Below are 24,434 nucleotides of genomic sequence, written 5' to 3' on the forward strand. Positions count from 1 at the left end.
CGTTCGCTCGCCGTCCGTTACGCTGACGTCGTCGCGTTCTGGGAATAGTGCTCAAGTTCGCGCGCTATTTGCATTTGCTGATGTTGCAATTCGATGACTTTCTGTTGTTGTTGGAGTTGAATGCGGTCTATGATGTCCGTCTGTGAATCGTTGCTGGTTTCGGGTTGTTGGTTGCTTGCGTTTGTAACTACTCCCCCCGCAAGTAAGGGGCGTCCCGTTCCCTGAAGTTGAGACTTGCACCAATCTCTGATTATCATGAAGACGAGAAATATAATGATGATGTACGTGAGAGGGAGACCTCCAAATATGGTCCAAAATTTGAATTTTAGATGGTACTGTTCCAGGTAGACGTGATCTAACCTATTGCTGTTGCCAAGAGTTTCGTTGTTAATTGTAGCCATGTCTAAACTCTGATGAAGGTTCCAATTTATTTTGACATTGTGGAGTGCTCCATAAATGATATCTGTGTGTTGAAAGATTTCTTTGTTCTGGAATATTTGGTTATTGAAGGAGATGGAGCAGTTTGAAAATGTTATCAGGAAATTCCCCGATAGTGTACGATCGTCTGGTCCACAATTGCTTTCAGTGTATTATTGTTAGCGTTTTGAACTAGGACTGTATTCTCATTTATTAGTAATTGCGTTGTTTCATTAGTAAATGTAGAGTTGCATATAGATTCCTTCCCAAATATTAGGGGACGAATACAAGAGTCGTATATCTCTTTAAGATATGCAGATTTTTGTACGAACTCATTCGGATTGCTGGTGGAGTACAATATATTGTCCTTTTTGATAACGTATTCTGGATAACTGTTGATGATCTGGTTTTTGTTAGCCATAGGATGAATTTGAATTATGGAAGATGTATCATTTTCTAGTCGAGGGACATGGAGGATATATAAGAGCGTTTGCTGGCTTACTGCAATTTTCGGGCTGACGTGTTGGAGAGCTTCGTCAGGAAGATCTACTTTCACACCTTGATCATGCAAGAGGGTTCTTATGAACGATATTTCCTGTAGGGACAGTACTCTATTGGCGGTAATGGACGTTTTTGATAAAATGATAGCATCTTGGATATCTTCTAGGAGTTTGTTGATTATATCGATGTTTATTATCATGATCACAGCTGAAACTTCGTTTGCTAATTCATTCGTCTTCATATTATTATTAATTTTGTCGATACTGTTAGTTAATTCAGAGATTCTCGTATTGATTTGGTTATTGATGTCGAATTGTTGGTTATTCTGCGAGATAAGTTCGTTAAGTGTAGAATTGATTATACGCAGGTCTTGCGCGTCTGGGGAACCTGCTAGCCATTTCCATGTGGTTCCTAGTAGATCCCATCGTTTTGTTCTGTGATGTTCTAGTGGTCGTATTTGGATAAAATTGCTGTACAGTGTTCTTGTTTTCTGTTTGATTATATGTCCTAACGGGTTCCTACTATCTATCTTATCATAAATGGATGCAGTTAAGAAATCTATTGAATTCTGGATGACGGTTAAGTTTATCGGATGTATTAATTTTAAAGTACCCGTCTGAATTTTACATTCACTTAATTTTAGTAGAAGCACTGGATCTTGATTGAGGTTTCTAACGAACAAGTTGGATGATACGGTCAGGAAGGGAAGTATGGTGGTGAACAGGAAGGTAACCTAGAAAGGAATTTTTGAAAATTAGGATTTCCTCTTTCTTTTAATTTTTGTTTTGTGTAGTTTTATATTCCTTGAATCTATGAGTGTTTTCCTTCTATTGGATCTCACAACCTGTCTCTTAAATTTTCTCTTTCTTTTATCTGGTATGCCTGAAAGTTTGTAGTAGATTGCTTCCTCAGGTTGAAAATTTGGTTCATCTGATCTGGTTTTGTTGTGGGAGCCTATTAATTTCTTTTGTTGGATTTCCAATCTTTGAGTTATTTCGTCAAACAATTCATTTCTATTTTCAAGTATCCTTTGAAGATTAAGCGGCCTTTCGTCGCCTTCCTTAATTCCAAAGAACACTTCAATAGGCTTAAGTTGTGTTGCTGAGTTGTATTGTACAATGTGGTTGCTATTTTATAAATTTCTTTGTTTGTAAGATCCGGATATTTGCTTTTAATACATCTGAAGATTTCACTTAGAGTTGAATGAAACCGTTCGACGATTCCATTCACCTCACTGTGGTCTGAAGGTGTGTAATATGTTTCTACATCCAGTCTCTGTAGGAGACCTCGTACTTCAACTGATTTCAACGCAACCTCATTGTCGCACACAATCATTTTTGGGGTGCCAAATGTAGTGATTAGTTTTGTCAATCCGCGTTTTACGTCGGGTATAGATCGGGATTTAAGAGCGATTAGAATAGCGTAGCGGGATAGTTTGTCGACAGCAGATAGGAATAGGTTTGGGGAGGAAATAAAAATATCGACATGAAGTATGTCTAGTGGTTTGTTGGGAGTGGGAGTATAAGCATATTTGATTCTGTATGGATTTCTTTCGTATTTATTTTCGAGTCAAATTGAACAGATATTTACGAAGGTTGTCACCTTATTTTTCATCCTAGGAAAGAAAAAGTGTCGGGCAATCGCTTCGTAATTCTCTTTAAGGGGGTATTCTAGTGTAGAGACACGAATTTCGGACGTTTTTTCGAACTCCGTAAAAATAAAACAAAGAATATTTTTACTATCCATTATATCATTATTCGTTTATCTATCTTTCAACAATAAAACAAAAATAGGACGGAAAAAAAATATTCATAATTAGAATAGTTACATGCTGGTGAAGTGAGGGTGTTAAAAAAAAAAGTTGTGCCATGGCGTACACGATTCCAGTCCTTCTGGTTATCTGAAACAAAAAAATCGAACAGATTCTGAATCAGTAAAGATGTCGCTATGGCATGAACCTCGGACAAGTCAAAAACATGGGTTTTAACAAAATGGCGGCCGTTTGAAAACAAAAATGCTGTTTAAAACGTTTTTTTTTGCGTTTACCGATTTTTTAAAAATAGTAAAATTAAAAAGTTATAATTTTTTATTGGTTCATGCGATAGAGAGATGTATGCAGATTATTTTCATATAAATTTGACATAAATCGGTTCAGTAGAATTTGAGATATCGTGTACGCCAGTTAGAAAAAAACTAGTTCCGAGAGAAACGCGTTTGAAGTTCATTGTGATGGCCGTAACAGGTTAGATACCACATCACTAAGATGGCTCTAACTAGGTAAATAATAGGATTTTCGATAAGTCCTTTCTAGAGTATATTCTTGAATGCCTAAACTACAGAAATATGGTAAAAAAAAAATTTCGATTTTTTCAGATTTCTAGACTAGAATACCCCCTTAATTCCCCGATGGGCTCGGCTGTGAGCTTCTTCTATTGCTTTGTTCTGGTCTTCTTCAGATTGGATATCTTGTAAAATAGACTGCGTTAATAATATTTTAAAAGAATTGGCACGCGCAAAGTGGTTTTTATAAGTAATTTGTAGAATGTTTAGCCATTCCTCCGGGCAGAGGATGCAATTTACTCTCGTTGGATTCATATAGTCCCGAAATGCGTCTGTAAACTCCTGGAAATATTGTTTCGTAACTTTCGGTATTGTTATCTCCTATTTTTATCAGAATTTGGTTTTTAAAGAAGTTTAAGGGAGTTTCTGTCATTCGGATAAATTGCGTATCATCGGATGAACTTGAATGTACGGTGTTATCATCGCTACTATTGCTGTCATCATTGTTGTCGTTACTGGGTGAAGTAGAGGGTTCTTGCTCGTTGAAGTTTATCTGTGGGGGTATTCTGGATAATCCGTCAGCTATAACGTTTTGTCTTCCCGGTCTATAGTGTATGTCGTAGTCGTATTCTTCGAGCCTCAATTTCCATCTGACCAGTCTATCATTTGAGCCCTTGAGGTTCAGAGCATAGGTCAGCGGTTTATGGTCTGTGTAAAGACTGAATTTATGCCCATATAAATAAGGTCTAAAATATTTGCACGCCCAATCGATTGCTAAAAGTTCCTTTTCGATGGCTGGGTAATTTTCCTCAGTTTTGGTTAACGTGCGGGAAGCGAAGGCAATGGATTTGTCCGACCCAATGGGCCCCTGAAACAATACCGCGCCTAACGCAAAATTAGAAGCATCTGTGGTGAGTATGAATCTTTTTGAAAAATCGGGGTACTGTAGAACGTGGCTACTAGTTAGAATTTCTTTACAACGTTGAAAAGCTGAAATGAAGTCGGGTGTATGGCAGATTGTTTCACCTTTGCGCAATTGTTGGGTTAAAGGTTTTGCAATTTTTGCAAAATCCTTAATGAATTTTCGGTAATAGCCGATTACTCCCAAGAAGGCTCTTAATTCCTTCTCGTTTTTTGGTAATGGCCATTCCTGGATAGCTTTAATCTTCTCAGGGTTGGGTTTTACTCCCTCGGGAGTAACCACGTGACCTAAGAAGGCAACCTCCTTGCGAAGAAATTCGCATTTATCGATTTGGATTTTCATATTGTACTTCCTGAGGGTTTCCAATATAAGTTTTAAATTAACTAAATGTTCCTGCAGGCTGGTCGAAAAGATGATTATATCATCCATATAGACCAGACATCTCACACCGATATGTTCCCTGATAATGTTGTCCATTACTCTTTGGAACGTAGCGGGGCCGAAAGGCATTCGGACGAACTCGTAGTGCCCACCATCGACACTAAAGGTTCTGAATGTCTTTCTTATGGATTTCGATTTGGTGAAATCCAGAAGCTAAATCTAGCGTTGAAAAATACTGACATCGGCCAAGTTTGTCTAAGATGTCGGTAATGTTCGGGATCGGGTATCGATCATCTACCGTTTTCTCGTTCAACTTACGATAGTCGATAACTAATCGCCATTTTCTTCGGCCTGAAGCATCAAGCTTCTTCGGCACTACCCATATTGGTGAAGAATATGGGCTATTCGAGGCTCGAATTATTCCTTGTCCTAGCATTTCGTCTATTTGCCGCTGAACCTCTTCTTTGTGACAGAAGGGGTAGCGGTAAGACTTCGCATAGACTAGAAGTTCGTCTTTAGTGGTAATTTTATGGCGTATAGCATTGGTAAATGAAAGTTTGTTATCGTCGTGGTGGAAGGTGTCTTTGAAATTGGAAAGGATCTTTAGTAGTTTTGTTTTTTCTTCGTGATTTAGGTCATGGAGTCGGAGAAGTTCCACATGCAGCTCCTTTTCCTGTGTTTCATATGTAGGTTCACTTGAACACACATCAAAATTGTTAATTTCATTGTTTATTGTCCCATATAAATTTACCTGTCTGGGTATCGCGTCGGAGTTGTGAACTAAGATTTCTGCAATGTTGTTTTTGCAGCTGTATATGCCAGGCAGAATGTAGATTTTTGGTAGAAGCTCTATTTCGTTGGATATGAGAAAATCTCCTTCAGGATTAATAGTAGGTATGGTGACCGTTTTTGTTTCGTTGGAATTTATTTGGACGGGTTCTAGGTGTTTTTTATGAAGAGTAATAATAGTATTTCCAATTTTCAAGCAATCGTTTGCGGTGTCGATAATGGCACCTAATGATCGCAAAGTTTCATAACCAATGAGCCCATGAAAATAACTATGAATTTCGAAAACAAAGATTTTTTGGTTGGGCAGTGATTTATCTTGGTGCAAGAATGGGTTGAAGAAAACGTATCTATTAACTAAGTGTTCTCCGTTCATGTTTTTTATTTTCTGATATGTACCTGTCCTTGAGAAGCTTGTTGGGGTTAGTTTGGGAGAAATGTAATTTTTATTCGCCCCAGTGTCGATGAAAAATCTCAGCGTTCCATATTTCGGCGAATAAAATTTTAAATAAGGAAGGAAGTTGTTGGTCACTCTTCCTGCGGTTGTATCTGTACAGCATGAAAATTTATGTTGTCATACAGCTCTGAATTAATTTCCTCTTGTTCATCGGCGTCATTATTGGTGTTTTCATTTTCAACGCAGTGATCATTGAAATTGGTTGAGTCTGTACCTTCGTGTAGGTTGATTTCAGGGTTTCTTTGATATGGACTCGGTGGTTTTGCATTATTTGATTTGGTTTGGCCGGAGGGGTCAGGTTTAATTTGAGGGAAAGTCGATTGCTGGTTAAGTTGAGGCCTGGGGGGAAGGTTATAGAAATGCGGTCTCAGGTTATTTTGGTTGTACTGAGGTTGGTTGGAGGATGTTGGTTGGGGGTTTGTTTGGAATCTGGTGAAGGAATTATTGAATGGAGGTCTCGAGTTATTTTGGTTTTGAAATCTAGTAAAAGAATGATTGGGTATTGGCCTTTGTATATTTCGATCGTATTGTGGATTTGATGTTCGTGTGGTATTTTGCGATGGATCTTGGAATTTGATTCTTTCCCTTTTCCTTTGATGAGCATTTAGTTGTTCTAAAGCTCCTTCGTATGCTTCACGGAAGCTTTTGGGTTTATATATTCTGATCAAGGAAGATAAATTATCCTTATCAGGAAGGCCGTCGATGAACGCATTTGTAATCATAGCTTCGTAGTTAGAGCTGAAAATTTTTGCGCATGGTCTTGTGTCGTCGTTTGCAACTAGATTGGAATTTATGTCTGCCAATAACTTTTTGCATTCTTGGTAATAAGCAGTGAGGTTTTGGTTCCCCTGTCTTAACTGAGAAATTTTTGTGCTTAGCGTTGCCAAGTCACGTTTGTCACCGAGTTCTTCTTTCAAGGTTCTTTTGATTTCGTCCCAATCTAGGGGTGGTTCCTAATTAGTACGTCGTTTGCGTCTTTTATAATTTTGTCTCTTATTATGCCGGTCCACAATGGGGTTACTGCCAACACTGTGTCCGCATCTGTTATAATTTCTTTGCAAAATTCTAATTTCTGGTCAACTGAGTTGATCCAGCTTGTTAGCAGATTTGATTCACCTGCATATGTTGGAATTAGTTTGATAGGATCGGGCACTCGAACCAATCGAATCTGGTTGTATTGGAATTTCTTTGACGAGCCTGGAGTGCCTGTAGTTGCTCTTCTAGTAGTTCTGTTAGTTCTTGGATCTGGCTTTGAATATTTTCAGTCATGTTGCGTGTAAGCATTTGTTGTAACACAAATTTTTTTTATTGATTTCACTTTTCCCACTTAGACTACTTAGAAAGGAAACTTTAGAAACTTACCTAAAATCATTAGTGTTCCGTTAGTGCTCCTCTGTGTCACTTTTCAATTGATTCTTTTTGATTTGTTTTAATTGGTGGTGTGTTTCACTTTTTTTTATTGCTTTTAATTTATTCTCGTTTACTAATTTTTTGTTTTTCTCTTCACTTATTCAACGCACGATGTTCACTCGCGCCGCTTATTTTCATTCGCGTTTTCGATTAATTGGTTCTCGCGGTTTCGGGAGGGGTAACAATACAATTCCGACGATATTCTTTCGTGGAAGCACTACTGCGATTGATCTCACTTCCCTAATCCGCGCCGACTGCGCCACTTACATTTTCTTCCGGACTTTCAGAGTTTTTAAAAAGAATGAATACAAGATTTAGAACCGGTCTACTCGGTGGTCAAACTAATAATGATTTTATTATTATCCAAAGAGTCGCTACCTGGTCTCAGTCCCTCGCTTGTTCTAACACCACAGCAAATTCTATCCACTCCAGTTCGTTGCCGGCAGGAAAGAGTCTGGTTACGTCTGCTGCAGTTCACGCGCTCGTTCGCTCGCCGTCCGTTACGCTGACGTCGTCGCGTTCTGGGAATAGTGCTCAAGTTCGCGCGCTATTTGTATTTGCTGATGTTGCAATTCGATGACTTTCTGTTGTTGTTGTTGGAGTTGGATGCGGTCTATGATGTCCGTCTGTGAATCGTTGCTGGTTTCGGGTTGTTGGTTGCTTGCGTTTGTAACTTATATATAAAATTCAAATGATAGTTTAAAAAAAATTGTACATCAATAAGCTATGCCGTTGTTACAATTTTGTGCTCATGGCTCGATTCAATTAAACAAACGAGCGCGCTTGAAAATCTGTTTATCCTACATTTGTGTATGTTTCGGGCGCAAGCGCGAAGCGCAACCTGTTTATTTTACTTGTTGAAAATATTTATTATTATTGGCCTTAACCGTAGTATCAGCCGTCTTTGAAGATCGCTATTTGTAAATGTGTATCGCTTCCTATGTATTTTTTTTTCTTCTGACTCACGCTTTCCTTGTTGAGATGTCTGGTCCACTGCTTCTGAGCCAACGGCTGGGCTCCTCGGATGTTCTGCGCCGGCATGTTCCTTCTGCGCCGACGGTTGGGGTTTTCGGTTTGTCTTTGGTCTCACGGACAGCCATTTTCACTATCCTTTTGTTCACTTCGCTGGATCTGCTGCTACGCTGTCTGTGTTGCTCAAGCAAACCATTTGTCATGACAATTGTCATGCGAAAATGCGAAAACAGAATAGAAACTGAGAGAGGTTGGCGTCGACATCATGTCTCATACCGTATGTTTCTATTCTGTTTTCGCATTTACGCATGACAATTGTCATGACAAATGGTTTGCTTGGTGTTGCTACCATGCCTATTACGTCTTTCCGCTGCTGTACTGTTTCAATTATTCATTTCTCTCCGCGTTGACCGGAGGACACCGCGCGCACTTATTTTGCTGCTTTCACAGTCGATTACTGCGCACACTGTTATCACTTGCTGATTCTGGCATGTGTCTTATTTATCAGCACTCGCGAAATCGTTACTAAACACTTTTTTTCTCTTTATTCGCCATAACTCACTTCACTAAAGGTCGCATGAGTGCAAAAAAATGACTATGATAATCACTGTAAATCCTTTTTAAGTTCTATTTCTATTATTTTTGAAAAAAATAATGAAGGCTTATGTTTCTCATGCGTGATATTATCACTACGGAATATTATTTTTGCAAATAATAAATATTGAATATCTTTGGAGTCGTCATCATATGACCAAAGGTCGCATGAGTGCGAAAAAATGACTATGATAATCACTGTAAATTCTAGTTCTATTTCTATTATTTTTGAAAAATAATGAAAGCTTATGTTTTTCATACGTGATAAAGGGTGTGTCACATCAAATTGCATCACGGAAAAAACGCTGTAGAAATTATCCTAGTAGACCGATCCTTTTGAAAATTTTAGACAGTAAAATAAAAACTATTAAACAACTTTTGGCATTTTCTTTTTATTCATACTTCGAGCCCAAGCCCGTATGCTCGCACCTTCCTCTTTACCCCGTCCATAAGGTTCTGTACAACGTCAGGTTGTAGTTTTTTTTGAACAGAAATCCATTTTCTCTTGAAGTCCACCTCCGATTTGACAACTTTTGGGTTCTTCCGGAAGGCCTGCTTCATAATCGCCCAATATTTCTCTATTGGGCGAAGCTACGGCGCGTTGGGCGGGTTCATTTCCTTTGGCACGAAGGTGACCCCGTTGGCTTCGTACTACTCCAACACGTCGTTTGAATAGTGGCACGAAACGAGATCCGGCCAGAAGATGGTTGGGCCCTCGTGCTGCTTCAATAGTGGTAGTAAGCGCTTCTGTAGGCACTCCTTAAGGTAAACCTGCCCGTTTACCGTGCCGGTCATCACGAAGGGGGCGCTCCGCTTTCCGCAAGAGCAGATCGCTTGCCACACCATGTACTTTTTGGCAAACTTGGATAGTTTCTGCTTGCGAATCTCCTCCGGAACGCTGAATTTGTCCTCTGCGGAGAAGAACAACAGGCCCGGCAGCTGACGAAAGTCCGCTTTGACGTAGGTTTCGTCGTCCATTACCAGGCAATGCGGCTTCGTCAGCATTTCGGTGTACAGCTTCCGGGCTCGCGTCTTCTCCACCATGTTTTGCCTTTCGTCGCGGTTAGAAGCCTTCTGAACCTTGTATGTACGCAGGCCCTCCCGCTGCTTGGTCCGCTGGACGAATGAACTTGACAAATTCAGCTTATTGGCGACATCCCGGACCGAACTTCTCGGATCACGTGTAAACTGCTTAACTACGCGCTTGTGATCTTTTTCACTGACGGAGCATCCATTTTTGCTGTTCTTCACCTTCCGGTCGAGAGTTAGGTTCTCGAAGCATCGTTTTAGTACTCTGCTGACCGTGGATTGGACGATTCCCAGCATCTTACCGATGTCCCGATGTGACAACTCCGGATTCTCGAAATGAGTGCACAGGATTAATTCACGACGCTCTTTTTCGTTCGACGACATTTTTCCAAATTTACGAAAAATTGACAGTGAAGCATGGCCAACGTGATCTATACACTCTTATCTGAATATCTGATTATAAGCTGAAGATATAATTCCTAAAAATTAAATTTCTACAGCGTTTTTTCCGTGATGCAATTTGATGTGACACACCCTTTATTATCACTACGGAATATTATTTTTGCAAATAATAAATATTGAATATCTATGGAGTCGTCATCATATGACCAAAGGTCGCATGAGTGCGAATAAATGACTATAATAATCACTGTAAATTCTTTTTAAGTTCTATTTCTATTATTTTTGAAAAATAACGAAAGCTTATGTTTCTCATGCGTGATATTATCACTACGGAATATTATTTTTGCAAACAATAAATATTGAAAATCTTTGGAGTCGTCATCATATGACCAAAGGTCGCATGAGTGCGAAAAAATGACTTAATAATCACTGTAAATTCTTTTTAAGTTCTATTTCTATTATTTTTGCAAATAATAAATATTGAATATCTTTGGAGTCGTCATCATATGACCAAAGGTCGCATGAGTGCGAAAAAACGACTATAATAATCACTGTAAATTCTTTTTAAGTTCTATTTCTATTATATTTGAAACATAATGAATGCTTATGTTTCTCATGCGTGATATTATCACTACGGAATATTATTTTTGCAAATAATAAATATTGAATATCTTTGGAGTCGTCATCATATGACCAAAGGTCGCATGAGTGCGAAAAAACGACTATAATAATCACTGTAAATTCTTTTTAAGTTCTATTTCTATTATTTTTGAAAAATAATGAAACATACGTGATATTATCACTACGGAATATTATTTTTGCAAATTTTTTTTTTTTTATCCAAAATATATATTTTTTATTAAGGCTCATATGGTGTCAACCTGACGGGGCCGGGAGTTCAATATTTCGACAATGTTTGCCTTATAACTATGTTAGTAATATGTAACCGATTACTCGCGGTTGGCTCGAGGTTAGTATTACAAGTGTTTTCGTAATTGTGATGTTGCTGTCTCCAATGCTCTGTACCTGTGCCCGACACGGGATACTTCCTTTTGGGATGCAGCTGACCATTAATCAGTAACGCCCCCTAGTCTGTACCCCATATCTAGCGTGGTGCGTCTTTCTCGACTCGAGGATTCCAGGATAGAATGGTCACTAGCCGGCGCAAACATCAGCTCGTGTAGAGTTGTCATGAGCGGTACAACCTTTGGCTCTTGTTTAATGATCAGTGGACTGCACAACCTTTGGCCCGTGTATCTGTAAAGAGTGTGTGTATGTATTGTCGCGACTAGGTAAAAGTTTATAGATCGGATAGGAGGGATATGAAACAGGGACACAACGAAGGAAACATCATTAAACGGTGACATCGGCGTTTCTGAGGAACAGGTATAGATGAAGCAGAAGATCAGGATCACGGCTACCTAAGATATCCCGGACGGGGATATCCGATTGTCTGCCTTTTGCTCTCAGTGCTCTAGAGAGCTGAGAGCGAGCAGCATGGAACCGGATACACGACCAGACAACATGCTCGATGTCGTGGTAGCCATCGCCACAATCACAAAGATTGTTTGCTGCGAGCCCAATGCGATAGAGATGCGCGTTTAGGTTGTAGTGATTGGACATAAGCCGAGATATCACGCGAATGAAATCACGACCTACATTCAATCCCTTAAACCAAGCTTTCGTCGAAACCTTAGGAATAATCGTGTGTAACCAGCGACCGAACTCATCTTCACTCCACATGCGCTGCCAACTAACGAGTGTGTCCTAACGAGGAATGTGAAAAAATTCATTATAGGCAATTTGCCTTTCAAAAAGTGTGCCTTCTGAAGCGCCCACCGTAGCTAGCGAGTCCGCTTTCTCATTCCCCGGAATCGAGCAATGAGAGGGAACCCATGCTAAGGTAATCTTGAATAATTTTTCGACCAAAACACTCAATAGATGTCTTATTCTTGTTAGGAAATAAGATGAGCGTTTATCAACTTTCATTGAACGAATTGCCTCTATTGAGCTGAGACTGTCTGAAAAAATAAAATAATGGTCGATGGGCAGTGTTTCAATGATCCCTAGTATACTACGCACTAGGGATCATCGCACCCAGTTCAGCGACAAACACGGAACAAGGATCTTTGAGTTCGAAAGAGGCACTGGAATTTTCATTGAAGATGCCGAAGCCAGTGGACCCGTTTATGAATGAACCGTCAGTAAAGAACATTTTATCAGATCTAACTTTCCCATATTCTGCCGAAAATATCGGCGGAATAGAATCGGAGCGTAGATGATCTGGGATTCCATGGATTTTTTGTCGCATGGACAGATCAAAATTGACAGAGGAATTGCAAAAGTATGGGAAGCAAACTTGGTTGGATATGCCCGGTGAAGGGTGCACTTCATGGGTAAGGAAATCATGGTACAAAGACATAAAACTTGACTGAGGAGTCAGTTGGAGTAGATTTTCGAAGTTATCAATCACCAATGGATTCATGATCTTGCAACGGATGAGAAATCTGTAGGATAATTCTGTGAATCGAAGAGTAAGCGGGGGTACTCCTGCCAAGACTTCGAGAATGTCATCAAAGCTTAAAATTGTTAGCGTCATAAGCGGAAACACAGCTGCAACTCTGGAAAGAGTGATGACAGTGTTACCCCCTTTGCCTACATTGTTTGTTAAGGCATATCTGTTTTTCAAGGCTGATATCCTGGCTCGTCCTGCTTCATTTGTCCGCATTAGCATTTTGTCAACGTTGTTTCCTCTACTAAGGAATAGAATAATCATTGCCGCGGAATCTCTTCTAACATTGTCTCGAGTACGCCCCTCACCAGCTAGACCCCTTCTAAAGATTTCCTTCGCTATCCCCACAACATTCAACCCTTGATACTCAAAGTCGCTCAAGGATTGTCTAAGGAATGTCTTAAACTCATCACGGTCTAATAGGCTTACTAGCTCGTTCATCACAAGACGAACATCCTCGATGGAATTAACATCTTGGCTAGAAGATGAAGAGGCCATTTTATCTTTTGTTTAAAGTTTATTTTCCCAAGTAAAACTCAAATTGAATGATGCTATTAGCAACTTGATAATCGCCTGGAGAATTAATGTAATGTAGCAGTCACAAAACTAAAACTCAAACAGAAATATAACGTTCACAACAAAGATTACAATATTAACTTGATGAGAATTTAACTTTTATTATATTCAGGGCTGACTCTGTGTGTTGATGTTGAATCAAAGGGAAATAATAAATATTGAATATCTTTGCAAATAATGAATATTGAATATCTTTGGAGTCGTCATCATATGACCAAAGGTCGCATGAGTGCGAAAAAATTACTATGATAATCACTGTTAAATATAGGGAATGTGAAATTCCCTAGATGCTTGCTTCAAGCAAGACTTTCTTCACGCACCTGTTTGATGTAAAAAAGAGGAAAGAAAAGAAGAGGTTTCTCTTACCAATATACGATTGTGAGACGCCTGCCAACACAGTTGGGTGAAGTTATCACGGTTTCACATTCGCATACTGAATTTTCCACCTTTGGATTTTAGTTGCCCAATCCTCATTCGGTTCTTGTTTGTTTTTCTTTTGCCTAGCGAGCTAATCTCGGCGAAGGGAGAAACATGTATTTTGCTGGCTGATTTTTATTTCATTTGAATTAATTGAAATGCGCCTTTTGCGCTTTTAATTCTCTAATCATACATTGCGCCTGAAAGCGCTTCTTATTCTACCATCTAAGCGGGTCCGTAACAATCATTGTAAATTCTTTTTAACACGTTGACTGCCAACTACGAGATAACTCGTAGATTGCGATCTTTTTAAGGACGCCAACTGAGAGTTACCTATGTTTACTTACCATTTTTGTGCATTTACGATTAAACTCGTAATATATCAGTGCTAATATAGATAGATGGCTTCTAGGAAAAGAACAAAAAATCAATGCTAGCTTGCACGAACAGGAAATTTATTTAGAAACTAACAAAAAATATAATTATAAAAATTAATTGAAATTCAAGAGGTTGTATAATATTTTATTGATTTTTGTGGAAATTCTTAAAACTATTTTCCACACAAAGGGCTGGCTTCTCTTTGCAGACTGGACAGAAATAACGCGTTTCTCGGCGTTTTTTTGCTTAGGTACATATACGACAAGGCTTTGTTGGTCGCTCTTTTTTTTCGATAGGTGGCAAACTCTCTAAATAATGTAGCTCTTGCAATTTAATTTTTTTTGAAACTGGTTGAATTTCTTCACCAATCAACGCAACGCGATGAGGAATTCTTCTCTGAACTTTATTAGTTTTACGTTAGAAGAAGTAACTTTTTGAAACATTTTGTGAGAATTGTGTATATATATCTCTATAATATGTAATGAAACCTTTTTGGGCCATCTAATACTCTTTCTTAGAGATGAGTAGTATGAAAGCATTTGGTCTGATCGGTCTATGCCAGACATTCCATTATTGTAATCTCGTATTATATTCGGTTTCATAGAAATTTTTCCATTGCGATTACAGACCTCTACCATTTCAACAGCATGCATGTTTGAAATACTAAGGACATCTCGTTTGTCCTTCCATTTGCATACAGTAACGGGTCCATTTTGCTGCCAAATACACTCCCCTTTTTTCAGCTTGCGATTTACCACATATCTGGGATTTCCTTTTCTATTACTTCGTAGGGTTCCACAAACATAAGTTTTTCGTGTAGTTAGCAGTTTTGTTAGAGTAACAGAATTATAAAAATTATCCATGTACACTGCGTATCCCTTATCCAGATAGTCCTCCAGTAAATGTAAAACAACGTCAGCAGTGTGCCCTACTTTATTATCAGTTTCCTCACATTTTCCGCTATAAATCTTTATTTTCATGACAAGACCGTCGGACTCACATAGTTCATACAGTTTGATACCATATTTGTGTTTTTTATTTTTTATATATTGGCGGAAAAGCAATCTTCCTCGCCATAGCATCATGGATTCGTCAATACAAATATTTCTATCTGGTACATAGCTTTCACGCATAACATGATTGAAATGATTTAGTATCGGTCTCACATTGTATAATCTGTCGGCAGATGGTATTGAGTTATCAACCAAATGAAAATAACGCAGTATCAACTGGAATCGATTTCGACTCATATGTGAGCGCCAAAAGTTTACATTATATAGCTTGTTTGTGCTCCAGTAATTTTCGATTGATGGAAAAGTGCAAGGTCCCATTTGCAACAAAAGTCCAATAAAAACTTTCATCTCTGCAGCACTGACGTCTTTCCACTGTGATAACCTGTTAGTTTTTTTTCTTACTTTGCGTTTTTCCATTTCTTGTGCAGCATATAAATTAGTTTGTTCCACCAGTAATGCAAGAAATTCATCCGAAAAAAATAAGTCCACCAGCGTATGTACCGTAAAATTTGCCGTATCCAATTTCACACCAATATTTTCTTGGAAAATAAATAATTCAGGATTTTGTTGAATTTCTGTCCACAAATCATCATTTTTAATAATATAATGTGATAAAATCAAATTGCCATTTTTGGCCAGATTTCTGAAAATTGCCTTGGCAGTCAACGTGTTAAGTTCTATTTCTATTATTTTTGAAAAAAATAATTATAATCTAGGGAACTCGAAATTCCCTAGATGCTTGCTATGAAGGCAAGACTTTTCGCTCGTCCTCTATCGAGCGCTTCGTGATTAATCTAGGGAACTTATTTCCCTAGATGTCGGCAATTGAGGCCTAAGAATCACGGGAGTCAAGATGCGACGAAGTTTTCTATTACTATTAATTAAGTTATACTTTTATTCAAAAAAAACTTTATTTATTTCTCGTCGCTCCACACGGCCGTCCGCGTCGAGTGTCATACAAGAACTCTCTTAATGCTAGTTACAAAAGTCTTAAGCTAACTTAGCCAACAGTTTGTGGAGAGTTTCATTGGGAGGAGCCAAGTCGATTTCAAAGGGGAATAGCCAATCAATCGAATGCAGTGTTCGATGTGAATGGTGTCAAAAATAGAATTGCTTACTGCGCTCATAAGCGCGCATATCGATTTCATGAGAAATCGTAAAGTGTCACGACGACTTTGTGTACGGTCGCGTATTTAATCAGAATAGAACTGGGTTTGTTTTGGTTTCTGGTTTATTGCCTTTAGCTGCGCGCGACATGATGTAAGGGTGCATTCATATCGCCCGCGCATGTTGGCTTGTTTACATGGACGAATGTGGGAGAAAAACAATTAACTAAATAATGCAGTTGCGCTTGAGGAATGTTTCGTGGGAATCGTAAATTGAAGTGACCACGCATGAGTCATTTATTTTGAAACAATCAATTGCTTATGAGGAGAAGATAATGAGATAATTTGTATATTGGGAGTTTTAAGATGGACTTTGGAACGGGGTTTGAAATCATACTACAGAAGCCAGGGAACCTATTTCCCTGGACTTGTTTGATCTCTTACGGGCTAAGCCCCTTCCAAAATTCCCGTAATCACGAATACGTTTCAGAATCAGACGGCTCCAGATTGGTCCGTCCGAGTGAAACTCGTAACTACTTTCGGATGGGAAAATTTGGGTCGTTTTGGTTATACCTTTATTTTTGAGCTCCTTCCTTGTTAGGAGCTTTGGCCTTGGATGCGTGGCGCCTAGTTGCCAACGCTGGTGAAAGGTTTCGGATTTAACGGAATTTGCACTGCGGTTTTAAATACAGATATTTACTTGTATTTAAATTTACTTAAGCAAACTTAACTGTTGAAATTAGAATTTGAATTTTACTGATGGACCTCGTTGGTCGAACTTGAAATTGAACTGATTTGTTTGAAATAAGAAATTGAACTTAACTGATGGACCTCTGTAATCTAGGGAACTCGAAATTCCCTAGAGCAAGCAAGACTTTTCGCTGGTCCTCTCTCGAGCGCTTCGTGATTAATCTAGGGAACTTATTTCCCTAGATGTCGGCAATTGAGGCCTAAGAATCACAGGTTCGGTTAAAGGTATCTCTTACGGGCTAAGCCCCTTCCAAAATTCCCGTAATCACGAATACGTTTCAGAATCAGACGGCTCCAGATTGGTCTGTCCGAGTGAAACTCGTAACTACTTTCGGGTGGGAAATTTTTGGGTATGTTTTGACGTAGAACTACGTCTTTCATTAAGGGTGCCAAATCAGAAAACAGGTCACGTTTTTATGAAATAAAGTTAATGTTAATAACTATTTTTGTCGCGAACGGATTTTGGCGATTTACATACGAAACGAATCGGAAATTCCGTATGATTTGTTTAATATGCTATACATTAGATTCCCCTGGTTTGTAGATGGTTTAAATTCATGAAAACTTTAAGCGTTTCCATTTCCCCATACTTTTGTTCTGTCCATTTGTGTACTTTCCCGAACAGAGCCGTCTATAACGAGCAACTTATCGATGACCAACGGAGGGGAAATCATAAGATTTAAAGTCTCCGTGAACAAAGGAAAATTAGAAGAATGAAGGGGAGTATTTGCCTAGAGTGTAAACAGTGGATCTCGCTGAGGCAAACTTTCATTCGGCATCGGACTGTTGAGCAATCCAGTTCAATTTGCTTTCGCTGCGCTTCGATCTAAGATTGGACCCCACCAGTGGTAATTCAACTTGGATATCGTCGTGTGGTTTTTCTGTTCGTTTCTCGCGTTATTCGTATCGTGTGTTTTTCTTTCCGCGTCATAAATTGGACGCTTCGCGTAGTGTGTGATGAGCAAGACGAAGAGGAAGGCAGGTTCGAGCCCCGCAAAAAACGAACGCATTGCCAGGGGCAATAAAATTTCGAGGCAAGCGTCGTCTAATGATGCATGCGATGTTGGTGCAGTGAAAAGCGCTCGCACTGAACCGAGCCCTCGCGAGTGGGACACCGCATCGAATAACAGCGGAGTAGGCGATTTCGGCACGTCGGTCGAAAATGTAAACCCCGTTACCCAGGCAGCAACCAAAATCAAGCTCCCCCCGTGGGTGGTGAAGGCGGTCGCTCTTGACAAACTCATCAGCGAATTCGCATCGACGGGTGTTACAGCAGAGTACAAGCTGTGTGGCATAATTCAGTCTATTTCCAAGCAATTAACATTGTTTGTTTTCCATCATCATAAGGGCTTCGTTGGTGCCTTTGAGAATGCATCAATGCATTAAACTGACGTTATGGCAAAGCAGGCGATAAGGTTGAGCGCCACAAAATTATTTGGGAATACCAAGCATCTTGAATGTCTTACTGGAATGTTATAACTATGTATTTGAGTTCGCGTGCCAATCGCAAAACTGCCTTCAACTAGGATTGCATTTGCGCTAATATTGATTATAATGAAGCATTACCACTGTTTTCGAGGTTGTTATTAACAAAAAAGAGTTTATTTCGCTTGTTTAGTCACCAAGAAAGTAAATGTCGTTCTGGAATTTTGTATGTGATTAGGTTTCGCTTGCCAGTAGCAAAACCTCCTCCAGTAATGTAATGCAACTTTTTTCGAGGCTAGTAATATTAACATAAGATGCCGAGATCGAACAGGTCAAATTACGCTTGGAGAAGGCGATCTTGGACGAGAAATTCCGAATCCAAGAGGAGGAATTGGACGATGAAAGCAATGATGGGATAAGCCTACGGTCCCAACAAAGCAGTTTCAGTAAGGTGGAACAGTGGCAAATTGAACCTCAACATACCACCGGGCCGGTAGAAAAAGCTGTATCGCCCCAAGCAGTACAGACGACTGTCATCGCGCCCGTGACTACCGTTAGAAACGATGTTCAGCCCAAGGGGCACACACAGGTCGTCAACAGAAGTCAACTGGAACTGTCAAAAGGTGTAACAGCAGCAGATATTCCGTTAGGATCGAATGCCGATACTAGTTTTTGTGGAATGATCAATACTATAAGTAAACCAAGTAGTAACCAGGGATTAGAAACAGAAGGTAGCAAACATATTCCGCTCAATAGTGATACGCACACTCTTGTTCGGAATGATCCACAAGTAGCTCATTCGTCACATCAGTTTCCCTTTTCCTCCGCTTATCAAGCTCAGTCATTTGATCGCGTCATTGGTATATCGTCAAATGCGATTGGGACACTCGACGGCCCTAAGTATAGTACGGTGCATGCGAATGATCCACAAGTTACTCATAGTGTACAGCAACATCCATTAGATCGTAGAGGTCTACCAGGTGCAGTCCTGCAGGGAGTTTCATCGAACCAGGGCAACCAAATACCATCATCGTACGGATTTTTGACAAATTCCGAACCAGCAGCAACTGGGCAGTATGGGTTGCCTCATTATTCCACGAGCTCCGCGCTGCCACCTGGATTCGGATTAGGACCAACACCACAGCAACTGACAGCCAGACAAGTAATGTCGAGAGAACTGCCACCTTTTTCGGGAAATCCTGAAGACTGGCCGCTGTTTATCAGCTCGTATCGGAACTCTACCCAAGTGTGTGGGTACTCGGAAGCAGAAAATTTAGCCCGACTGCAACGCTGTTTAAGGGGTCACGCCCTTGAAATCGTAAGGAGTCGCTTACTGTTACCAGCAGGTGTTCCACACGTAATTGCGACGTTGGAGATGATGTATGGAAGACCAGAATTGCTCATCCATACCCTACTGCAGAAGGTTAGATCAGTCCCACCGCCTAAGCATGATCGCCTCGATTTGCTGATTGCGTTCGGCGTAGCAGTGCAAAATTTACGCGATCACCTGGAAGCTGGCGGTCAGCATGCACACTACAATAATCTGATGCTGCTTTCCGAATTAGTTGAAAAACTTCCCGCGAATCTCAAACTCGACTGGTCGTTGTATAAGCAACGTTGTGGAGAGGTGAATATTCGTATATTCAGTCAATATATGTCCATGCTAGTTCGGGCGGCGACGGACGTTACTCTTTTCGATCCAAGACAGCATGTAGCCCAACAGCATCGAGCAGTAAAACCCGAAAAGCTAGGAAAAGATAAGTCCTTCTGCGGATCCCACACTGTGGAAGAATCGTCGAAGCAAGGGCCCACATACTCCTGTGGATCAAAATCGTTCATCCCAACCAGCGTGTCTTCTGTGTCAGGACCCCAACCATAGGGTGAAGGAATGTCCCCTTTTTAGCAGGAAAAGCGTGGAAGAAAGATGGAAGACGATCCAACAGTACGGCCTCTGCTGTCAGTGTTTAGGCGCTTATGGGAGAAGACCCTGCAAATCACAGCGGCGATGTGAAGTAGGTGGCTGTCAGTTCAGGCATCACCCGTTGCTCCATTCTATCCCACTTAAGAGCAACCCCAAAGAATCCGAGGCAGTTGTAAGCTACCACAAAACTGAGAAGCGGGCTTTATTTCGTATCATTCCCGTTACGCTGTATGGTAACAACCGTTCAGTTTCTGTATTCGCATTCTTGGATGACGGTTCTTCGACAACGCTGATAGACGAAGGAGTCGTGAAGGAGCTTGGGGTAACGGGAGAACAACTCCCGTTGTGCCTTCAATGGACGGCGAATGTAAAAAGATCGGAGGCTGAATCACAACGAGTCCGACTTGAGATATCCGGTGGTAACGATTTAGTAAAATATCCATTAGCAGATGTCCGTACGGTGAGCAGCTTGGATCTGCCTCAGCAGACTTTGCGATATGCGGAGCTTTCAAAAATCTTTCCGCATCTGAAGGGACTGCCTGTAAGGGACTATACTAATGCACACCCTCGTATCCTTATTGGAAACAATCATGCACATGTCACGGCCACTCTCAAAATACGCGAGGGCAGAGCAGGTGATCCCATCGCAGCGAAGTCTAGGTTGGGGTGGACCATATTTGGTTCTAGTTTAAACGCTGAAAACGCTCACAGTTTCCTGATTTGTGAATGCAATCGTGATCAGGGCCTACACGAGATGGTAGAACAATATTTCTCGGTCGACAATGTGGGAGTAGCAGCTGCATCGTTTCCACAGTCGAAGGAGGAACAAAGGGCGACTCGTATTCTTACTGAAACGACGAAGCGGGTTGGCATGCGGTTCGAAAGTGGTCTGCTGTGGAAGTTCGACGACTTCGAGTTTCCGGATAATTATGCGATGGCTATGCGTCGCTTGCATTGCTTGGAACGGCGTATTCGAAGCGATACGGTGATCGGAGATAGCGTGAAGAGGCAACTAGCGGAATACCGGATAAAGGGATACTTGCACGAAGCGACGAAGGAGGAGCTCGAAGAAGCGGATCCACGCAAAACGTGGTACTTACCGCTAGGTGTTACCATATACCCCAAGAAGCCGTCTAAAATACGGATCTTTTGTGATACTGCTGCGATGGTGGATGGCGTTTCCTTGAACACCATGCTTATTAAGGGACCTGATTTATTAAACAGCCTGCTTGGAGTTCTTTTTGGATTCCGAGAAAAACGGATTGCGATCCGTGCGGACCTTATGGAAATGTTCCATCAAATTCAGATACGTAAAGAAGACCGACATGCTCAGCGAATTCTCTGGCGAGATGATCCGAATCAGGAACCGAAAGTCTATCTCATGAACGTGGCGACATTCGGCGCCACTTGTTCGCCATGTACAGCACAATATACAAAAATGTAAATGCGACCGAACACGAACAAGATTTCCCGGCTGCAGCCGATGCCATTATCAGGAAACATTATGTTGAAGATTACCTTGATAGTGCGGACAGTGTGGCGGAAGCTGTGAGATTGGCTCAGGATGTATGCTACGTTCACTCACGCGGTGGTTTTCATCTTCGAAAGTGGCTTTCTAACTCCAAAGACGTCCTACGACGGGTCGGGGAAAGAAATCCTGATTCAGAAAAATGTCTTCTGCTGGATAAGGCTAGCTCAACCGAGCGCGTGCTTGGGATGTACTGGCGTCCTGAGCAAGACGTCTTCACATACACCTACTCAGTGGGACTAGAGGAAACACATCCTACGAAACGACAGATTTTGCGGGCCGTAATGAGCCTTTTCGACCCACTTGGGCTACTCTCTCATTTCCTCGTATTCGGAAAAATCATAATCCAGCAGATTTGGCGCGCGAAAACAGGGTGGGATGAACCGATACCGAAAGAGCTTTGTGAACGGTGGACTCAATGGACAGCAGAATTCAAGTATTTAGACCAGATTAGCATCCCACGTTGTTACTTCCCGCAAAGATCCGTGAAAGATATTTCGTCGTTGCAGCTGCTTATCTTCGTAGATGCTGGGGAAGATGCGTATGCTTGCGTAGCATATTTACGGGCAGAGTTCTCCGAGAAAATTCAGTGTGCGATCATTGGAGGGAAAACCAAGGTTGCTCCGCTCAAAACGCTTTCTATCCCGCGGCTGGAGCTCATGGCGGCAGTCATTGTAGTGAGATTGCGAAAGACCATTATGAATTTCCACTCACTCCCGATCGACAGATTTATATCAGGACAGTTCTGGCCTGGATCAATGCCAACCACTGCAGCTATCGGCAATTCGTTGCATGTCGTATTGGCGAAATGTTATCGAAGTCGAAGGTGGAAGAATGGCGTTGGGTTCCATCTAGAGAAAATGTAGCAGACGAAGCATTGAAGTGGGGCCGAGGACCCTGCCTATCAACAAGTGGCCGCTGGTTTACTGGGCCAGAATATCTTCTATTGCCGGAGGAACAATGGCCAGCGGACGTTAAGCCATTCTTAGAAACGACGACTGAGGAGATGAAATCGTGTTTAGTCCACCAGACAATGAATGGGGAGGTCGTCATTGATTGGTCACGGTTTTCCAAATGGCAACGTCTTTGGAGGACAATTGGATACGTGCAACGATACGTGAAGAATTATATGCTGAAAGCGAAAGGAAGTGAGCTGCAAGTTGGGTCATTAACGCAAGAAGAGCTTTACAATGCGGAAAAATGTCTGTGGCGGCAAATTCAACGGGAAAGCTATCCAGAGGAGATGAAAACGCTTGAAGCAGCTCAGAGCAAGCACCCGGATAAGCAGGCAAAGCTGCACGGTACGAGTAAACTCCGGAAGCTATCGCCATTTCTCGATACTGACGGAGTAATTCGTTTGGACACCAGAATTGTAGCGGCCACATGTGTATCCTACGATACCCGGTGTCCGATAGTGCTGCCCAAAGAGCACCCAGCAACTCAACTTCTAATTGAGTGGTACCATCGCAAATACCTACATGCAAACGCCGAAACCGTCGTCAATGAGGTGCGACAGCGATTTCATATCTCTAATCTCCGCACCATTGTACGACAGATCAAGAAGATGTGTTCACTCTGCAGAATCAGGAAAGCTGTTCCTGAAATACCACGAATGGCACCACTTCCAGCGGCCCGGCTGAGTGCGTACGAGCGTCCTTTCTCGTACGTCGGCCTCGATTATTTCGGCCCAACTCTCATACGCGTGAACCGGAGCGAGACAAAAAGGTGGATAGCGCTGTTTACGTGTCTCACTATCCGAGCAGTGCACCTCGAAGTTGTCCACTCACTTTCCACGGAGTCGTGTAAAATGGCCCTAAGACGTTTTATAAACCGTCGTGGAGCACCGATTGAAATCCACAGCGATAGAGGGACCAATTTCGTAGGGACCAACAACGAGCTACGCAGAGAGATGTCGAAGATTGATGACCAATTAGCAGAAGTTTTCACTAACGCCAATACCAAGTGGGTATTCAACCCGCCCGGGACTCCACACATGGGCGGATCGTGGGAGAGACTAGTGAGATCGGTGAAAACAGCACTGGCTGCCATGTACACAACTAGAACTCCAAACGAGGAAACACTCATTACGCTGGTAATCGAGGCCGAATGCGTGATGAATTCACGGCCATTAACATTCATTCCGTTGGAGGTGGAACAACAGAAGGCTCTAACTCCCAATCAATTTTTGCTCTTGAGCTCTAGCGGGGTGGTTCAACCACGACAGGCATTGGCGGAGTCCAAATACGCTTGTAGAAGTAACTGGAATCTGGGACGGGTGATGCTGGACCAATTCTGGCGTAGATGGGTCCGGGAATACCTGCCCACCCTTACACGTCGCTCCAAGTGGTTCGATGACGTTAAGCCCATCGGAATTGGTGACCTAGTGATCGTTGTAGAAGAAGGCATCCGGAATGGCTGGACACGAGGACGGGTATTGGAAGTCATCGCTGGACTAGATGGCCGGATTCGACAAGCCATGGTGCAGACAGCCTCGGGTCTAGTACGACGACCAGTAGCTAAACTGGCACGATTGGATTTGAAGGAGAGTAAAACTGGCCTTGAGAACTTTGACCAGTCTTACGGGTCGGGGAAATGTAACAGCGTTTCGCTCTAGAACTGTATGCCCCTTGGTCATAGCGGAACGCAATACGATGCGT

General features: G+C 41.4%; 2 protein-coding genes across 13 annotated transcripts in view; both read left to right on the forward strand.

Annotated features, from left to right (window-relative positions):
• Nucleotides 1-24,434, forward strand: part of LOC129780236 (ras-specific guanine nucleotide-releasing factor 2-like) — a 536,608-nt gene that overhangs the window by 378,872 nt on the left and 133,302 nt on the right. The gene's annotated exons all lie outside the window — the stretch shown is intronic.
• LOC129774135 (uncharacterized) lies at nt 4,508-24,391 on the forward strand. The gene is made up of 5 exons (XM_055777833.1): nt 4,508-4,750; nt 18,660-20,188; nt 20,235-21,667; nt 21,730-22,454; nt 22,505-24,391. The coding sequence occupies exons 1-5, from the start codon at nt 4,508-4,510 to the stop codon at nt 24,389-24,391; spliced, it is 5,817 nt and encodes a 1,938-aa protein (XP_055633808.1).

Source organism: Toxorhynchites rutilus, chromosome 3, assembly GCF_029784135.1.
Source record: "Toxorhynchites rutilus septentrionalis strain SRP chromosome 3, ASM2978413v1, whole genome shotgun sequence".
NCBI classification, from domain to species: Eukaryota; Metazoa; Arthropoda; class Insecta; order Diptera; family Culicidae; genus Toxorhynchites; species Toxorhynchites rutilus.